We start from the raw sequence: 21,648 nt of genomic DNA, 5'->3' as shown, positions 1-21,648 counted from the left end.
TTGATAAATGTTACAAAATTGATTTTATTGTCTAATTTGTTTTATAATTAATTTATTAAATTATGTTTAACTTAGGGATTCTACTTATGGATCTATTTTATTCTTAGGATGGTATTACAAAAGTGAACTTCAGGCATAAATAATATATTTAATTGAATTATTCAATCCTGTTTGCTGATAGGTCTTTAATTTTTTTTATTAATGGTCCTTAAAAGTACTTAATTTCCACGTGCAAAAATGTATACGAGCCCTGTAAAAAAGACCCCTAAATAGAGGAAAGTGTTAAGCTCATTGTTGTTATGATTTATTGCTAACTTCTTGGCTGAACTAGATAAGTGGGTTACATTTATGATATAAATTGTGATTAATGTTACAGAAAAAGAAGTTCAAGCGACTTAAGCGAATTGAAGATGAGGAAAGCGATGATGGAGATGCTGAAGATGGTGATGACAGGGAAGCAATTGCCAATGAGCTCTTTGAGGGTGATGATATGGTAAGCATTTATTCTTTCAGGTTTTCCCATTTTATTTTATCTTGTTTTGAGAATGTTTAAAGCATATTTTCATATGTGTAGGAAGGAGAAGATGAGGCTCCTCGTCAACCTGCAGATGACAGTCAACTAGCTGTTGAAGAGTCTGGAGAAGAATCAGGTTCGTTTGTGCAGTTTTTCCATTGAATTAAATAAAATAGAACTCCAATTATCTAAACAAACTGAGATTAAAGTACTTATTTATTGTAATGAAGGGAGGAAATGTCTTCGTTTGTTATCAAAAAGAAAGTATTGTGCACAGTAAACATTATGGTATACCCAGTGGCATTGCAACGGGACTCTATTGTGCCTTGGGTGCTGCTCGCAGAGGGGCACCAATGGTTGGCAAGACTGTACATTCTTTATATTATATTACTCTATGTTTTTTTGGGAGGAGGTGCCCAAAAAGATATCATGTGCCTAGTGCCAGTTATGCTCGCTTTGCCGCTGCCTATACCAGTAATTAACAACAATTAACTTTCAGTATTGAAAAACATTACACTCTAGGACCCCCTCGCCCCTCCAAAAAATAGAGGCGGGAGAGCTTACCAAGAAGGAGTAATGCCAATTGGATACAAATTGATATGCATGCAGGTTTCAGTGGAAAATGCTAAATTTTAAAGTTTGCCAGCCAATGAACAAGCATGTGACGCTGCAGCACATTTTAACTACGCAACTGACAGGATATTAGAGGAGAAATTTGGATTCCAGGTCATAATTCTTTGTGAATTTCATTTCATTCCATGTACATAATACATGCTTGCATACAGGTGCATGAACAATATGCACAGATGTCAGAATTTGAGAGAGGACATGTAGTTGGGCTGAAAGAAGTTGGTTGATCTAACTGGCGAATGATTCGACGTTTGGATAGGAGCAATGCCATTATTCGGCAATTTTGACACTAATGGGTGAACCATGGCCTAACACAGCATCAAGAAGGAAGCATATGGCCTAGAGAAACAACAGAATGTGAGGACGGATTAGTCATCAGGGCGGCATTCAGAGCCCCATATTCATCATTATCATCCCTACATGCAACTGGCACTTCAGTGCCCACAAGGACAAGTAATAGGAGGCTTAGAGAAGGGGACTGAGCTTATGGTGCTGCTTGCACCAACAAGTCTATTTGTAGTGGTGTCAGGCTTATTCAACCTGCAGTGTTGCTGATTGAAGTAAAATTATCTTAAGTGATGAGTCCTGCTTCGAATGAGCCTAAATGAAGATGTGTCTGGAGACGTCCCAGACAGGAGTGATGATCTGGGGAAGTGGTGCGCAAACTGGGGGTCGCAACTCCTGTGGGGGTTGCCAGAAGTTTTTTAGGGGTCCCCAAATTTTTATGAAATGCATTATGCCTGCATGTTGCATACCATACAATGTACATATAAAGAGTGAAGCGCCGTCCCTCACTGTTTAATTGCAATTTCATGCTGTCTGCTCTTTCTTTGACCGTAATGCGTAATGTATGTAAAGTGTGAAGACGGTAGATAGCGCCCTCTTTGCGGTAATTCCCCAGTTTTACTGAAAAGCGCCTATTTGACTAGACTAGACGTTAACCGCAGGGAGAAGGGGAAAAATTCGCTTCCGTGATCAGCCAATCAGATGGCGAGGTACGCGGTGTATCTGATAGTCAGAGTGAAGACGTGAAGTGTTCGCATGAAGTTGTAGCATGTAGCAGTTGGCCTGCAATTGTTTTAGTTTATCCTCAAGTTTTATCATGTGACGTTGTGTAATTATGATTTTTTATATTTTTATCGGGCTTTGCTACTCTTTGCTATCAGGTATGTACTTTAGAGAATGATATCTGTTAATTTTATTGAATTTCTCAAAAAAAAAATGATAAAATTTTATATATTATTTGTTTTAGTTTAAATAATTTTAACCCCTATCTTCATAATGGATAAATGGGTAATACGTACATTAGGTACATCTTCAGCTAACAAACGAACAAATACTGATGAGGAGTCGCAAAATACTGAACTAAATGCCCAAGCTAAAAAAATAAGAAAATACAGTGAGGAATTTATTAAGTATGGTTTTACATTTTGTGTTGTTGATGATGAAAAACGCCCGATATGTGTCATTTGCAACGAAAAATTAGCAAATGAGAGCATGAAACCAGCTAAATTGAGAAGGCACCTGGAAACTAAACATAAAGAACTTCAAAATAAACATGCCGATTTTTTTCAAAGACGAGCTGAAATCTGAAAATTCAAAGTGCACATTTAAAGAAATTTACAACAATACCTCAGAAAGCATTACGAGCTTCTTTAGAAGTTTCTTATCTAATAGGAAAAACAATGAAACCCCATACAATTGGAGAATCCCTTATCCTTTCTGCAGCAAGTAAGATGGCATAAATTATGCATGGCGATAAATATGGAAATGAACTAAAAACAATACCATTATCAAGAGATACCGAGTCTCGGCGGATTTCCGAAATGTCACGAAATATCGAGTCAAAAGTCATAAAATGCATACAAAATTCATCTGTATTTGCTTTACAACTGGATGAGACTACCGATATTACTAAAATGTCACAACTAATTATTTACGTTAAGTTTATTTTTAATGAAGATGTAACAGAAACGTTTTTATGTTGCAAACGTTTGGAAGAAAAAACAACTGGAGAAATAATATTCGAAGTAATAAATGAATATTTTGAAACAAAGTCCCTTACCTGGGCAAACTGTGTTGCAGTTTGTACTGATGGTGCTGCAGCATTAACAGGTTCGAATAAAGGGCTCAGAGGCTTAATTCAGAAGGTGGCGCCTCATATGGTATTTAATCACTGTATGATTCATCGGCAAGCTCTTGTTGCAAAAGATATGGATGAAGAGTTGCACAGCATATTACAAGACGCTGTTAGTTCAATTAACTACATTAAATGCAACATCCACAACAGCCATCTCTTTTCAATACTTTGCAATGAGATGGGCTCAACGTATGAGAGATTACTGTTACACACCGAAGTCAGATGGCTTTCACGTGGGAAAATACTACGACGGATGTTTGATTTGAGAGATGAAGTGTACATGTTTTTAATCGAAAAGAAACATAGATTGGCAAGTTATTATATCAATTAAGTTTGGCTAGGGAAGCTGAGCTATTTAGTTGATATTTTCGAAACACTTAACGACTTAAATTTGAGCTTGCAGGGTGAGAATTGAACTATCATAACTTCAGCCAGTAAAATTCAAGCTTTTAAGTATAAGCTTAGTCTCTGGCAAGCTGAACTGAATAAAAACAACACCGACGTGTTCCCTTGCTTTAACGATTTTATCAAGGGAAATAATATAGATATATTTACATTTAAAAACATCATTTCCAATCACATAGAAAAGTTAAAGGAAAATTTTTCGAGAAGATTCGAGGATTTTCCTGAAAACGATTTTGGTTGGATTCGTGATCCATTTTCCTTTGACATATGCAGTTCCAACTCTTCAAATTATTGAGAAAGAGCAATTGATAGATCTAATTAGTGATTAAACTCTTCGGAATCAATTTAAGACGCAGCCTTGCCGAAAATTTTGGCTATCCATGGAAAAACAATATCCTGTTTTATGCAAGAATGCCATCAGAGTGTTAATACAATTTGCATCAACGTAATTATCTGAAACAAACTAGTTTCAATAAAAACTAAATACCGCTCACGTTTAAACCCTGAAGATGATATGCAAATTGTAATTAGCAACATACATCCAAACATCGCTGAGATAATTAGAAACTTGCAGCCACATACATCTCATTAAAGGGCAATTTACTGATTTTTGTGTTATACAAAAATTATTTTCTTAAAATTATAAATAAAATTAATATGAGTCAGATATGATGATGTTTTTATTCGATGAAACGAAAGAAATGCGCGAAATGTACATTGTATTTGTGAACATTTATCTCTAGGGGTTGCCAAAAATTTTCTCTCTACAAAAGGGGTCGCAGTCGAAAAAAGTTTGCGCACCACTGATCTGGGGTGCCATTTCATTTAATAGCAGAAGCCCTTTGGTTGTCATGTGGCATCATTACAGCACAGCAGTATATCAGCGATATTCTACATCCTGTAATATTGCCCTTCATATCACACCTTCAGCAAGATAATGCCCACCTGCACATGGCAATAGTTTCTACTGCTTGTCTTCGTGCTTGCTCTAGACTACTTTGGCCAGCAGAGTCACCAGAGCTGTTCTCCATTGAGAATGTTAAGATCATTATGAGCAAACCCCTCCATCAGTTTGGGATTTTGGCATGATATATCGCAGGAGGACATATGCCAACTCTATCAATGCCAAGCCAAATAACTGCTTTCATAATGGCCAGAGGTGGACCAATGCATTATTGATGCACTCCTTTTGTGAACTTCTCTTGAATAAATAATCGAATGTTTCTGAAATTGTAGTTTTTCTGTACATGCACACTGTGCAAAAAATAATAATAATAATAATAATAATAATAAAAAAGGGGGGGGGACAGTTCTATATCTCCCATTCTACTGGGCTGATTGGCAAAATTCAAATTGCGTTTTTAATGTCTCGAAAACGCGACTTAGAATATATATATATTAGATTTATATATAGCCTGGCATAGGTATTTTGACACAAAATTGGACTTTTTCTGAAATAATATACCAATTGTTTTCCATATTTCGATTCTATGATTCAAATTATGACCAGATGTTAAATTTTGTAAAATTTGGTTCGAAATTTATGGAGAAATTCAAAAATTTATCTTGGCAAAATTTTTTTCATTTTGCACGAAGAATCAGCAACACTTGGCGAACTTCTTGATATGTGGCAACCAATTTTCCTATCCCTTCAATTATGCCGGAGTGTGAAAAAAGGCACCTATTGTGCATGAGTGGAAAAAAGGTCACATCGTTTTTACTACCAAATAATTTTAGCAAAGTGTCTAAACCACATCTGATGTTTTATCGCTTTCAACAAATATGCCAAATTTCAAAACCAGTCAATATATAAATTCATGTATATCTTCGAAAATTTTGAATAAAAAAAAAAAAAAAAAAAAACTGTAAGTTTTTGCTCAGAAATACGTCTACTTTAAGATGATGGTAAAATTTTTATAGATTATAATTCAAAAATGTTTTTGAAAAGTTTATAAAAATTATTTTTAAATGCAAATTTTAAAAATAAATCTTAAAAAATGGGTGAATTTTATTTGGAATGAACCTAAATTTCGAAATGTGAAAAAGAATAAAATAAGTATAATAAAAAAAGATAGATTAATAAATATGTACCAAATTCAATTAACATTGAGGAGCTAATTTTTTAAAAACTGCTCATGCCATTTTTACAAAACTTGGTAGTTTAGTGTAATTTGAGTCGTAGAATTGAAATATGGAAAAAAAAAAATTATGTTATTTCAGAAAAAGTCATATTTTGCATCAAAATATCTATATTAGAACAATGCTATGTATAAATCTAATACATATTCTAAGTCACGCTTTTGAGACATGAAAAATTCAAGTTGAATTTCACCAATCATCCCAGTAGAAAGGGAGATATAGAAATGTGCACCATTTATTTTATTTTATTTTGTATCCTTTTTTTAAGCAGTGTACATCACATCTATCGATTTTTTTCCCATTCGGAAAGTTTCTTCTTGGTGCATCATTTTTTTTTGTCTTAGTGTGTATTGTTTAAACTAATGAAAAATTAACAGTTTGTTAGCAAATTAATAACAAACAGTAGCTTTCCTTGGTTTAGTAAAAAGAACAAATGGTCCAAATAATGGGCTTCCAAGCGTTTGGAATTCAGTTAAAGTAGAAGTTTCCAGATTACTTCTCTAGAGAGTTCTGGAGAATTTTTATATGATTTTGATCAGGATGTTTATGTAAAAATCAGTATATTATATTCAACAGTACTGAGATGTATGTACTTGGGATGTTAATGAGGCTAACAATAAAACAAGGTATCTTTCTTTCATGTAACTAAAATGTTATATTATATATTCAGCATAATTACATGTAGGATATCAATCAGTTTATGTCGAGAAACATCTGAAGTTATTTTAAGAAACGTTGCAGAAAACCATGATCATATGATGAATATATGAAACAGCTCATTTGTCTGTAAAATAAGATCTCCTATAAAGTGGATTCAAAATTTTGGCATGCATTAGGCTATGTGTAATATAATCTTTCTATTTGTAACAGATATTAATGCAAGTGCATTATAAATTTTAAAGTTAATGAATTAATTTTTTTTTTAATCAGAGAAATTTGTTTCAAATAGATGAATCCGATTTTATTGTCGATGATGATGGTCAGCCTCTCTCAAAAGGCAAAAAGAAAAGACATATCAAATATACTGATTCGTAAGTATCTAAATTTGTGTTTGTGTGAAAAAATTTGTATTAATTTGATTCGTACAATTTTTTTAAAATAATGCATTATAAATAATTTTAATAAATAGACATAATTTTATCCTTTTTATTTATTTTTTCAATTTTCATCACTTCCTTTTTTACAAATGCTTGGTTTTGTTTATTCAGTTGAAAGAAAGCTATGGCAAAATCCTTTAGCTTGTGTTAAAGATTATTTTCTTTGAACTTTTTGTTTTTATATGCCGTATATATTTTTTTACAAATTTTTTTTAAAACAAACTTAGACGAAACTTTTAGAGACGTTTTTATCTTATGAAAATGCAGTTACTCAGTGCATTATTTGAGACAAAAACCTTATGATGTCCGGTAATGAATGTCAGAGAACAAAATCAGGCAGTAGGAACTACTTTCATTGTTGGTACAAATCTAGTTCTCCATTAATGTCTTGCCTAATGAGATGAATTTGTGATGTGTGAATTCTTTCTGATTTAATTTTTAAAAATTAAAAAAAAACTCTCTTTTTTAAAACTCTGGTCATTGTCTTTTTGACCTGTTGGCTAATGACTGCGTTTTCATAAAAAGGATAGTTAATTATCGATCCATTTGGCATAGTTTTGAGCTATCCTAATGCTTTGCCTTCTTTTTGGGGGCAGGCTTGGTGGAATTCATATTTTTTGCCTGAACCTATCATGTAAGATTGATTTGAACATTTCTTACATTATCTTGAAACTTACTTGATGACTAGAATAGCAGAGAAACATGCCAATATGACAATCAAAATCACAATAACAACCTTGTATTTAGCGTAAGTATATTAAAACACTCAATCGATTTCAAGGGCAGCTAAAGGTCCCTTCTCATCAGGAGAACGGAATTCCTAGAAAGGGGAAAAAAGAAGAAAAATAAAGCATTGGCAGAGGAAGTTCGAAGCATTAGCAAAGGAAGTTTCAAAGTTCAGACTTGGTGCGTTAAAGTGCAGTTGCCCCTCGCTCCCTATTTTTTTACTTCGCTGATTTTCTTGCGTTTTAGTCTATGTGTCGTATATTTGATCAGAGAGCCTGGCTCAGTAAAAGTAGGTGGCCATTCAAAATCCGGTTACGACCACGTGCAGTGCTGATAAGGACCACATGTTTCTGAGACTCCTATGTGAATGCTTTATTTTTCTTCTTTTTTTCCCTTTCTAGGAATTTCGTTTTCCTGATGAGGAGGGACCTTTAGCTGCGCTCGAAATCAATTGAGTGTTTTAATATACTTACGCTAAATACAAGGTTGTTATTGCGATTTTGATTTACTTGATGACATTTTGGTCCTTTCTTCATTGCTTTTAGCTATAAATGCATGTACACTTTTGATATTCTTATTAGTATTACTCATAAAAAAGTTTCTACCAAATTGTTGTTGGGCAGTTTGAAGCCACCATTGGGGAAGCTTGCTGCAAGCTGGATAATCATTTCGCTACACAATTTTCATCATTTTGAATCTTTTGTTAGGAGTTTTAAAATATTCAAAACAAAATGTAGAAGTTGTCAATGTATACCACTTGGGATGAGTTTGAATCCTGGGTAAGGTTGGATATGTTATAACTGTAGTATCTTTGTGAATTGGTATTTAACCCCTTCGCGCCGACTGTCACGTCTACGTGCCAGCAATGAACAGACTCACCTCCCGGCCGACACGCAGGCGTGCCAGAGCATTTTCCCGTTCACTACCGACTGTCACGTATTTGTGCCAGTGTGCTAGAACGTTTGAAAAACTATCATTTCTGCCACAAGATGGTACTGTATGTCCATATGGTTTCAGATACATGTACATTAGACCTTCTACTCGAAATGAGAGAAGCATGACTCACATACACGTGTTTTTGATTATATGAACAAACGGGGAAATAAATGTTTCCGAATGGCGTGATTTATGACGTCTCTTTAAATCACACTTTATTCGCACGGGGTAGTTGTTTACTGTAAGTAGAGAAGTTTTATTTGCGCTAAAGCATTGGGTATTTCCATTTGCAGTTCAGTTTTTAGAAAATAATTAGATATTGATAGACGTAAATTCTTTCTGTTTTTACCGTTGCACCGTCGAAGCTTCGAAGATGTTTAACAGAGCATGAAATAGCAGAAATGATGCAAAATATTTCAGATATTGATTCTGGAATTTTGATATTCTGATATTGATTCTGGAAGATTAACTGAAAGACATTTTCCAAAACTTTGTTCAGAAGAGACTGATAAGAAAATGAGAGGACGATGCTTCGTTTGTTCACATTCCCGGAAAATTCCTCCAAAACGGCAAATGAGTTATTACGAGTGCAAGGAATGTAACGTAGGACTGTGTGTAGATCCCTGTTTTCAAATTTTTCATACGAAAAGAGAATTTTAAGTAATATATTTAGTTTTCAGATGTATAATGTTAAAAGTCATAAAATGGTGAGTAATGAAAATAAAATGTGTAAAATATGCATTTAAACAAGAAATAAGGTAATTAAAGTATAAAGTATAAAAATATCTATAAAGCATAAGCCATTTAAATACTCTATAGAGCATTATTAAACAGTGCTTTGATACTTCAGAAATTTCATGGATTTAGGCTTAGTAGCAAAAAAAGTCCCCGGCCCTGGACAGACGCTCATGTAAGACACTGCTGGCCTCCGCTATAAGCGCGCGTTTGCGCTACCCGGCACAAAGGGGTTAAGTCTCTTTGTGCAAAGAGAGGTTAGTAGGATATGAAACTCAGTCCAGTTCTGGTCAAAATTAAGATGGAGTTACGTAGATATATTGTTGTTGTTGCTAATACTCACTTTGTTTAACCTATAGTCAGCCCAATGCCACAAAATTCCTCGTGGCAAGGAGCACAAATGTACACCTGTCGTTGCACAGTCTTGTGCACCTTGCAGGTGACAGTGTGATTTAGCTCAGTTCCACCCCCAATTTTGATGGAGAGCACCCTTGAGAGACAGGTCCAAGGGTCTCCCACCCCTCTTTCCCTACCGCCAACCTTTCGAGAGGACTTCCGGCTCACTGTATATGTAGAGTACCCTCATGCTGCACAAACACTGTACATTTACAAACATCCATGCCTTCTTCGGGATTCTTACCTGGGCCATTTGGCATACTGTCAACTATGCTAACCACTACACTGGTTGGGCAGCACATAAATATGTATTTTGTCTAAGCTAACTAATCCAGTTAGTTCAGTTTTTCTAACATAAATATGGTGGGTACAGAAGGGTAGCTAATTCTAATCTAGATATAAAATGATGTGACATGACACCTTTGGATGTTAAAAAGCTTCCTATTATTTTGAATAGGTTATATACTTTACTCTTTTTTATAATTAAAAAAATTAAATTCTTTTTCAACCACTTGGAGTGTATTCATATATGAACCAATACTGGATTGGATTTTTATACTGGATGTATTTTTATATTTCAGAGCATTGCAAGAAGCTCAGGAAATTTTTGGAGTTGATTTTGACTTCGATATGGTTGATCAAGAAGGAGATGAATATGAAGAAGAAATTGAGGAAGAGGTATTAAACAACATTTTATCAGAAATATAGATATGGTCATTTAAGGTTGAACATATTTAACACATTTATCTTGCTGCTAATTTTCACGTAACCTGTTTTTAACCTGTTTTCACGTAACCTGTTTTTAAATTCTACAGCATTCTGCTTTGAATATATATATATATATATATATATATATATATATATATATATTTTTAAATCTGTTTTGCATGTCAGTATAGAAAAGTTATTTTTCTTATTAAGCAGAAATGTAATTTTTATTGATTTAATATGCATATTCAGGTAATATTAAATTCAGTCAAATAGTGTAAAATTAATTTTTGTTTTATTTAGTGGATGTTTAAAATTATATGTCTTGTAATAATATTAGAAAGAAAGAGCTTTGAACATTTTGAAGACGGTGGCCAAAAAATATGTCAGAGTTGCTGTGTCCCGAAAAGATGGCTCTGATTGAAATATCAGCGAGAGAATTTCCGTCTTCTACTTCTCAGGATTTAGAGATATTTTTCGTCTGATGACCTTTCCTACCCCTTGTCTGATGACATTTGTGAATATTACTCACAACTTTATGGTTATATAAATTCCCATTCGTTTTTCCTCAACAGTGGAATGTTACCTCAGGCAAAAACTTCTAGAGTGTTTCATGTAATTTACTTGTTGTCTAGAATTCGGCAGTAATAGTGCTATATGAAAGATGCAGCATGCTGTGCAATACAATGAAAATGTAATCAATATATTTTTTTGAAACTAAAAGAAGAATATATTTAAAAGAATGCACACATAAAAAAGAAACAAAACTTATCAGAGTAATGCAAGAAAAAAATGTAGAGTGATATAACTTGAATGATAAAATGTTTACTACAATATGAAAGATAAAAAATCAATAAAATATTCTTTTTTATTTAAATTAAATTTGACTTTTTGTTTAAACTAATATTAAAAAGAATACTCAAATAGGGGATGCTAATATCCTAAAAAATACGAAGGTATTTTGTTAATATATATGTAGAAAGTTAAAATTGTTACTCAGTTTTTATAAAAAATGAATGCAAATTGCTGATTTGTGGAAGAAGCAAATGGTCAGACATTGTTTTTGTATATAAATTAAAATTGCTAATCAATGCATGTAATTCTAAACTATATTAACAGTTTGAAAAACAAAAGCCAATAGAATGTTTATTGATTTTCGGCATACCTAGGAAATATTTGCTACCAAGGCCTAGTTGTATTTGCATAAGTTAATACTCCATCGCTCTGAAATTGCAACTTCATGGGTTTCCCTAGTTTAGGGATAAGTGTCAACAGAAAAGAAAAAAAAATTTTTTTTTATCCTGCTAGTCTGTTACCTGAATATTAATAAAGACGACCCTCTAAAGGAAAGATTCAGAAGCTCCCTTGCTGTCCCAACGTTAAGGGCGAGTGGAAGTGCATTCCAATTTCTTGTCTTTTTAAGTGAAACCGTTCTAAACAGCCTTTTAAAGGTGAATCAGTAGGTAATTTAGAAGAAAAATGTCCCCCATTTATTAAAACTGTAATATGAAAAAAAGTGTATTTTATCACAAATAATTAGAAAAAAGTGGCTATCTATTTTTTAATTAATGCTAAATATGACATGTAATATTATCCATGATTTCATCAAAGTAGCATATAGAGATCTGCAGATTGGACAGAAGATAGTTGTCTTATTTACGAAACTTTCTAGAAAAAAATATTTTTTGACATGTCAATAAAAAATATAAAATGTTTACTGTTAGCTATAAAATACTATTTTTTAGTGCTAAAGATGATTGTTAATCTTCAAATTGACATAATATATTTATTTATATGTTGTAAACTCATAATAAATCAGAAAAGAAAGTTTTTGAACATTTTTTGGCATTAATTTAAAATGTTTTCCCCTTTGTATTTTTGAATGATAAAGTTCCTATATTGTTTTTTTTTTTTTTTTTTTTTTTTTTTTAGAATATGAAAATAGTTATATTCTCATATAACTCATTTACTAACAGCATTAAAAAACTTTAATGAGTTAAAAAAATTTTCTAGTAAAATTTTTATTTAAATTTATCTATAGTACTATTTGACTATTTATAGTATGAAGAAGAAGAGGAGGATGAGGAAGGAGGAGAGGTTCAACCAAGACCTAAAAAAACTCGTAAGCGAATGCCAAAGAAAAGTATATTTGATGTAAGCTCTTTTAAATGTTATGTTTCAGTTGTCTAAGTGATTTTAATCATGTAGAAATATATTCAATCCTCGCAGTACTTCATAATCTTCTAATTTATATTCCTTTTGTAGCGTCTCTATATAGTTTTAGGGCCCACCAGCGGCCGAACGGTAAAGTCGCTGGACACTGGTAGTTCGGTCCGAGGTTCGAATCCCTCGAACAGGCTGGCTACATGGGTGTTTTCGTGGTTTTCCCCATGTGTAACGTGTATACGAGCCAGTTTCCCTTAAAAAAGTCCTCCACAAAGGCATCCCTCCCCTTAGGCAGATAGCCCTAGTGTGCTTTGCCATAATTAAATACACCAACACCTATATAGTTTTAGGAGTACAGTAAAATTCTGTGAATCTGCACACATTGGACCGAAGGTTGTATAGATTAATGAATCATGTGGATTATAGGTCATATCTTCCTCAGTTTTTTTCCATTTATCCCTTTTTAATTTTTACATTCATAAGCATGAAAAAAACAATATAAAATGAATTTAAAAAACTCCCAGCAATAAGAATTTCCTTCAATTAAATTTGTATGCTAATTCTGCCATTATATTCCACATATGCTCAGTTAGATTAATAATGCTGTAAAAGTGTTAGAACTGAAATTTTGTATTTATTAAAAGAAAATTTCTCTATACTTTTAACCTTGTTTTCTTTGTCATGTGTTTTCAAGGCACACTTCTAATCTTTAGAAGAAAAAATTATGTAGAATTCATGACCAATGGAAACCAGCTCTTAAATTTTTTAAGGAAATAAATGCTTTTAGAGTTATGATAAAAGACTATGAAAGGTATAAAATACTTATATAATTAAGTGAATAATAATAAGTAAATGGAGATGTGGCTACTACTTCCACTATTAAAAACAAGCGTGAGAAAAGTAAAGTAGCATCTTCAATAGTGAGCTAATGTATCTGATAGCTGTAATAAAAATGGATAAAAAAATAAGCATAAAATTGATACAAAAGTCTCTCAAAGTTTTAAAAAACTGCTTGCCAAGGGAAACATTTGCCAATTACTGTAAGTGCATCTTACGAAGGGTAACAATATCCATCCCTTATTAAAGTCACTTCTGTTCCAAGCTTATTTGAGTTAATTAAGTGTTCGAGTTTAATAAGGGGCAATTTCAGTATTACAAATTACAGTATTAGTATGAACTTATTTAGTAAGATAGTAACTAACAGTAATCTAATAATTGATTCATAAATTAATTAAAAATTAATGCTAAAAATAAACTATTCACAAAACTCAGAAATTTTTTTAATTTATGTATTTGTAAAAAAAAAAAAAAAATATAATTACCTACTTGATGCAATTTTAAACTTTTAAAAAGATTTGCTCTATCTGTATTGGTTTGGCATTGTTCATTAACAGTGTTTCAATTGTATTTTCAAGTTCATAAATCTGCTGGTAGCTTTTCTGATATCCACTTTTCAACTGAAGAGTTCTTTTTAGAGTTTGCAGTGCTTTTAGTGATTCAGCTGAGGTTGGCATGCAGTCACTTTCTTTTATATCACTTTTACTATCAGTTTAAATTTCTGCAGCTCTTTTAACACTTTCTATAATATTGTAATTGGTGTTTTCATTATCATCAATTGCAAGGAATTCTAAAAATGAATCTTTGTAATTTTCCTCACTGATATCTGAAATGTTTGAAATAGTGTGCAATTCCTCTGTGGCATCTTCTAAATAAAAACCTTAAAGAACTTTATTTTCGAAAAGCAGTTTTAACTGTGTTTTGGGAGACTGCCTGCCATGCATTGACTATAATATGCGTAGTCTCTAGGAAAGCTATCGACTTAGTTATCTCCTTCAAAATGCTTACATTTTCCACAAGATTTAGTTAAAAATAATTTTTTTTTTTTAAAGATGCCTTTTCTGTAATAACATTTAAAAGCCTGTATAATAGCTAGGTCAAATGGCTGAATGATAGAAGTTGTATTTGCAGAATGATATCAGAGGGGTGTGCAGTGCTGTTATCTCACAGTAAAGCTGCTTTTTTGTTTTTCAGTTCTCTATCCCATTTCAAAAGAAAATCAGTAGAAATACTGTCATCCATGAGTTCTTGTTACTATGTTAAGTTAAAAGTAAATTCCTGCCTCTTTTTTTAATCACTGACATTTTCTATTTTTTCCGATAACCACTGGTGTCTTTTTAATTGTTACACCCATTTTGCACATTAATAGCACAGTAAGTTGTTCTTTTAATTTCTTAAAATCAGCTATTGTTTCACATTTAAATGTTAATGTATGCTCCGGTAATGTTCTGCAAAAACAGACCAATTCCATCTGTGTTTTTAATTCTGTGTAGCTTGTAAATTCCTGCCTCTTTTTTTAATCACTGACATTTTCTATTTTTTCCGATAACCACTGGTGTCTTTTTAATTGTTACACCCATTTTGCACATTAATAGCACAGTAAGTTGTTCTTTTAATTTCTTAAAATCAGCTATTGTTTCACATTTAAATGTTAACGTATGCTCCGGTAATGTTCTGCAAAAACAGACCAATTCCATCTGTGTTTTTAATTCTGTGTAGCTTGTATACTTTTAGAAGCCTGGTTAAATTGTATTTTAGTCATTTCTGTGCCGAATGATGATCTTGCTTTTTGCCATGTAGTTTTTTAATCAACAATGTTATTTCTCTCTCTCTTCTGAGCCATCCATCAGCTTGCACAAAATTTTCCCCTAGCACTTTAGTGAATTCTACAGCTGTTGGTAGTCAAAAGAGCTCTAGAAATTGGAATATTTTTTAATCTCATAGCTTCAAACCATTCTAGAAGAGTAGTTTCAACATCTCTCGATTTTTCATCCCTTTTGCTCTTCCTTGAGGCATATGCAGTTTTTAGTAGTTTTTATCAATTTTATTTCTTTGTTTAAGTAAATTGCATAATGCTGTTTGGGAAATCCCCATTTCAAAAGCTACTTCTCTTTAGTTGCATTTACCTAGCATATTATAAATCTTTCAGCAATTTATCCTTTTCTTTCAGGGTTATCTACTGCAACATCAGCACTCAAGACTTTGAATTTTGTTTAGACATTTTTTACATTTTACAATGCACACACATGCAGCAAATAAAAAGTATTTCTTGCTGTGAGATGTTGAAATCCAAAATTCCTTTTTCTTGCCCAGCAGAAAGATTTCGGTTTTGCCTATCAAGTTTACCTCTCACTTTGTGATTATTGTAGGCATAATCAATGCTTTATTTTCTTTTCAGCTTGCATTGACCACTGTTTTTTTCCAATCAAAGACTGATAATGTATGCTAATACAAGGAAGCATTTCATGATGTTTTATAGGAACACCCTGCGAACTTAATGTGTGTATGCACATCAGTCGCTCGTCAGCTGGTGTTCAAGAAAGGGAAACAGTGTTCACTTAAGCACCACCTTGTCTTTAATCATGTGAAACATTCATTCATTTATAATCAGAAATTTTTCCAATGGCTATAGAGGACTCTTTTTGTTAATCTTAAGTTAGAGGTATTTTGTTGCTCTCAGCTCAGGTGGATAAAGAGAACTGCAAACAGTTGGCTGACAGGAACTAGTAAAGTGTACCTAATACCCCAAGGGGGTCTTGGTTCTACTTACAGTGGCCGAAATTTCTCCTAAACCTTTTTTTTTTTTTTTTTTTTTTTTTTAAGCATTGTGTAACTTAAGGTGAATGAACTACAAACAGCTTCTATCAGCCACAAGCAGTTTATTCCAGGCTGAATAGTTAGACCTTATTTTGAGTTTTATAGGCGAGTTTAATAAACCACAGTTTTTCTAATTGATTAGTGTATATGTGTTTTGGTTCTTATAAATTTGAACACAATAAGCAGTTGAGTTTATTAACAAGTATATTTAATAAGTGGCAGGCACCGTTTTTGTTTCTATATTTATACCTTAATAATTTTTTTTTTTTTTTTAAATTTATACACTGTTTAGCCATCATTCAATGTTCTCTATTCTTGACATGGTTATTCAGCAAAGAATTTCATTAAACCATGGTTTGCATTCAGTGATTAGTTACTTGTTCACAGACATTTTATCAGAGTTTATAAAACCAACCTTTGTTTTGTTTTCTGATTCTGTATGTCATGTGAATTCTAATAAAATGCATAATAATAATAATATGAAGATTTGTGTTACTAGGGATTGCAGTTAATACACTAGTGAAAGAGCTTCTAGATGAAAAGAAATTTTATTTACATGTTAGATGAAAATTATTTTTACATACTTAAGTTGCATCTTTGCTAGAATTATGCGTATTCTAGCAGTTGCATCTTCTTTCTGGATATAAGCTATATTTTAATTCTAGTTTTACTAGTTTAAGAATTCTAGTTTTACTTTCTTTAGTTTTCAAAGTCTTGAGTGCTGATGTTGCAGTAGATAAATTAAAATCACAGTTTTACAGTTTAATATTAGAAAACCTGGTTAAAATTTTAGAATCAATCAGAAATGACACTCAGGGGAGTTTAATTGGAAATTGATAAGTGCTGATAGAATTTTAATATGCTATTTTTAAAGCATGGACTAAATTTAGATTTAGTATGATTGATAATAATAGCAAAATCAGTGCTATGAGCAAAGTTATGATGTTTCTGAAAAAAATCAAGGTCTGGTACTGTTGTTAATTTTATACAAGCAAATTAAACTATTGCTTTTCTATAAACTATTTCAAATTGTAAAAATATTTTTTTGAATGTTTGAATACATTAGTACTACTTGCATTAGCACTACTTGCATCAGGTAATAATAACTTTCAGATTGCACCTCTCAAATATTAGATAATATTTATAATTTGTTATTCAGAAATCGAATCTCCTTTTTTTGTATATTTATTTGTTTAGAAACTAGTTTTGTCAATGCATAAAAATTCTTTTGATTTCTGCTGAATCCTGAACTAAAACATAAATTTAGTGCCATTTTTATTACAGAATAACAGATTATCAGTTATATGCCATAAGGGAAATTAAGTGTCATATCTCTAAAAGTCTAGAGTTTTAGGCAATTTATGCATATTCTGTGCTATACTGGGGGGTAAAAAGATCTTTTTTGTTGTTCATGTTCAAATTTTTCGATAAATAAGAACCAAATATTTTTAGAAGTGCAGTATGTTTGTTCTTTTCATTCACCTTCCCCCCTTTTTTTATTATTCCATTTTTCACATCTGCTGTAATTTTTTAAAAAAGATATGATTATCCATATAAAATTATTTAGCATCATTTCAGGTAATAATAAATTTATTTTAGGAAGTGTGACAGAACACCTAAGGCTTATCACCTTAGTACAGGCATTTTAAAGCTACCTGAAGTCTTTTTCATTGTTGCAATATTACAAAGATTTTCGATACTCAATTAAACAGACAAGCATTTTATTCACTGAACTCATATTTCAATTGGTTTTATTATATTAATCATATTTTGTGATTTGATATTTAATGTTTGATTTCTGATTTATTTATTATATATTGCATATGTTCTTTAATACATAGTATTATAAGTAAATTGAGCTGCTATGGAAGTTTTTTACTTCCTTTCAATCCAATTGTATTAAAATAATGAATCATTAATTTTATGAATTTGCATTATTGCATATTTTATGAAAAAATGCTTTATGATTTAAATAAGAAGGTTATTTATTTACCTAGGTTTTTGAACCCATTGAACTTGAAAGAAGTCATCTTACTGACCTTGATAATGAAATAAGAGCTGCAGATATACCTGAAAGATTTCAAGTATAACAAATCTTTTTTTTTTTTTTTTTCCAGTAAAAGATTTTATTGAAAGACTGTTTGTCTTTTGAATTAATTATAGCTATAGAATTTAATTTAAAAATTACAGCTCCGTAATGTGCCTGTAACTGAAGCAGCAGATGATGAAATAGAAGAGGAAGCTGAGTGGATTTACAAACAAGCATTCAGTATACCTACTATCTCAATCCAAGAAGGTGAGCATTCGGGTTCTGGACATCAGCCCATTGGTGGACGTAAAAATACAAGTGCTATAGGAAAGATAAGGGAAGCTTTGAACTTTATTCGAAATCAGAAGTTTGAGGTATATATATTTTAAGAGCTTGATAAGTTATTAACCGATGCTTTAATGATAGTTTTTAGTATTTGAAACATTTGTTGTTTGAGTGTTCCCTTTCTTCAGGTCATGTTAACATTTGCTGCATTATGTTATATTACCACAGCATTAATTATAATATATAGCTGGGTATACTGTTTGCTTCCATAGCTGTTGCCAATCTAATGGCAGAATAACTTTATCTTTTTTCTTAAAATATGTATTGCTTATAAATTTATCATTTTGTATGTTAGCATTTTATAAGCAATATATAATCTTCCTACCTACATATATAATTCTTAGCTTTATTTTATTTTTAGTAATATACCTGATTTAATTTATACATATTTGATAATATTTACTTCGTAAGTGTAATTCTTAAAAGAATATTTTATAGCCTTATATATTTAGATATAGTTTTTTAGTTTTTAAATCAGAAATAGAAATGGATTGTGCATCATAAAAATAATTTTATCATTATTATTAATTTTACAAGTATTCATAGACAATTTTCATTTGGCAGGTACCATTTATAGCTTTCTACAGAAAGGAGTATGTTGAGCCAGATTTAAATATTAATGACTTGTGGACTGTGTATAAATGGGATGAGAAGGTAATTTTGGTGTAATTCTTATTTTTCAGTCAATTTTTGTTTTTGCTTTGTAAACTAAATTTGGAACTTAAGAAAACTGCTTGTGTTAATTGTTAAAAATATCTGTAAGGGGTTTTAATAAGTACTTTCATGAAAAGATTTTTTTAAATTAATAATTTTTTTAAAAATAGTGGTGCCAGTTAAGAGCGCGGAAGAAGAATTTGCAAAGACTTTTTGAAAAGATGCAACAATATCAGTGTGATGAAGTCATGTCTGATCCTGAGAAGCCTCTATCTGAAGGACTGAGAGCTCTGGATAATGGTGATATATTTAGGTATGCTTTATTAATTTTATTTGAAGTTTAAAACAACAAAGATATTACTTCTTAGTTGTATAATGCTACTTCCCAGTTACATGAGTTGTATATCACATAAACTCTCGAACATAAATGCTGTTCATTTTTTTGCTGCAAAAATCTGACTATTTTAATCAAAATTTAAAAACATATATACCATATTTACTCACATATTTTTCCTCTAAGCATTTTAGCACAAGGTTCTAACAGTTTTTTATAATTTATAATTTTATTTTTATTATTTTAGAATTATTCTAAGTGTTTACGTAATTTTGCCCTTCCTCAAAACATTCAGAAAGTGAGCTTTCCTAAATTTTAAATTGGAGTCATGCACATAGTGATTTGTCATACTAATTTGTTCATGGATTTTGGGTGCATGAACTCTAACTGATGAAGAAATAATAGTGAAGAGCTGTAAGAAAATGGGGATATTTGATACTGTTGATTGTTCTGAAGACCATTGCACATGGAAAGACAGACTGAATGGTGACAGTATTGATGACTTATGAACTTATGACACAGATAGCAGTTCCAGCAGCAATAAATTATTTGAGGCCTAGGGAGTAGTAGTGGACAACAGCAACATTGGGTTAGGTTCAGGATAAAATAAGTAGAAAAGAAGATGTAATATTAGATATGGATAGTGTTAACATTACTATGTATTCTTGTTAAAATGTAGGTTTCTTTTAAATAAATTCTGATAGTAACTGGTAGTTTATCCATGACTGCATTTCATTTATGTTATATAACTGTGTCCTTCAGAAATTCAATTATTTCATAATGTTCCCCTCTCGATTTTTGTACAAAAGATAAATTAGTAAAAAATATGCATGTAAATGTGGTATATAATCAGATGTAGTTATGTATTTTTTTATGTAATATAAACTGTGCTATTTATCTGTTAGCCAAGTTGTAAATGATTTATTTGTAAGCTGTTGCTGCACTTATTCAACTGCTGACATCTCAAGAATCACCAACTTAAAAACTTTATTGAAAATTATTAAAGTACAACAAATCAATTTGTGAATGGCTCCTGAATGTATTTGATTTAAATATCAAAAAATTTATGAAGATCTTTGTTTTTTATTTTTTTAATATATAAAGTACAAAGTTTTCCTAAACATAAGTTTAGGGACTGGAGGAATGTATAAAAAGTTAGATTTCATAATTCATTTCATGATTGTGAAAGTAAAGAAATCGCCAAAAATCTGCTGAATACTGGTAGCTAGTTTGCTCTAGGCTTAAACCCAAGCAAACAGGGAAACATACTGTAGGTTTCTGTGAGTTTTGTACTGTATGTCACTCATTTCTGTTTGTGTATTTTTATTATTGAAATTTTTTGTAATTCATTTTCTGCTGTTCATTGTAATTAATTATCTCTTTTCTTTACCGACAGCACCAAAAATCTCTTCTATCAGTGACTTATTGTGCTAATCTTCCCTTGAAATTCATCTCACTACCTTCCACTTCTTCGTCTTGAGGTTGAGTTTGTCAGGTATCAGGCATCTCTGCTATATAGCATTTTGTGCCGAATGCACCAAACCCAATGCTTGCCAGCTCCATTTGTTTGGGTCGCCCACTTTGTTTATAAACCCTAACAGCCCTTTAGCAGAGCCTCTTTAGTATTAAAATACCTAAAGTAGTCAACGTTATTAGAAGTTCAAGATCAGTAGTGTGTTCCTTCAATAAGCGTTTTTCAGGATGTTCCTCAATGAGTACAGCCATCTTGACTACCATAAGAGCCTCCCTGAAGGTATAACCTTTAGATCTGTCTCTTTTGGCAGTCATCAGGGCTTTATTCTGCTTCATCCTTTGAGATTTCCTTTTTTCACCTGTTCCCTGGTATTTTTTCAAACTAAGTACCTGTGGCAATTTTCCGTTCCTGAGCACCTTTCTTTCTCTCCTTCTTCTTCTTCTTCTTCATTTTGGGGGGGGGGGGGTGGGGTGCTTTGGATATTCTCTTTTTGATTTTAATTTTATCTAGAGAGGCAGTCATGCTTTTAATAGCTTCCTGTCATACCTTCCACAGTATGTGCAAAA

At 31.9% G+C, this 21,648-nt stretch overlaps 1 protein-coding gene across 2 annotated transcripts in view; it reads left to right on the top strand.

Annotated features, from left to right (window-relative positions):
• Spt6 (transcription elongation factor Spt6) overlaps positions 1 to 21,648 on the top strand; it is a 171,550-nt gene that overhangs the window by 59,312 nt on the left and 90,590 nt on the right. For both annotated transcript variants that reach the window (XM_085813573.1, XM_085813572.1), the window contains exons 5-13: positions 377 to 493; positions 575 to 650; positions 6,778 to 6,859; positions 10,300 to 10,396; positions 12,488 to 12,580; positions 18,244 to 18,330; positions 18,437 to 18,649; positions 19,185 to 19,274; positions 19,445 to 19,587. In XM_085813573.1, coding sequence (XP_085669699.1) covers positions 377 to 493; positions 575 to 650; positions 6,778 to 6,859; positions 10,300 to 10,396; positions 12,488 to 12,580; positions 18,244 to 18,330; positions 18,437 to 18,649; positions 19,185 to 19,274; positions 19,445 to 19,587 — 998 coding nt within the window. The remainder of the gene's footprint in view (positions 1 to 376; positions 494 to 574; positions 651 to 6,777; positions 6,860 to 10,299; positions 10,397 to 12,487; positions 12,581 to 18,243; positions 18,331 to 18,436; positions 18,650 to 19,184; positions 19,275 to 19,444; positions 19,588 to 21,648) is intronic.

Source organism: Stegodyphus dumicola, chromosome 3 (genome assembly GCF_044657685.1).
Source record: "Stegodyphus dumicola isolate Sdum_Otavi_A_Nest chromosome 3, ASM4465768v1".
NCBI lineage: Eukaryota > Metazoa > Arthropoda > Arachnida > Araneae > Eresidae > Stegodyphus > Stegodyphus dumicola.
Note: the sequence above shows the minus strand (reverse complement) of the source record. Positions and strands in the feature narration are given on the sequence as shown.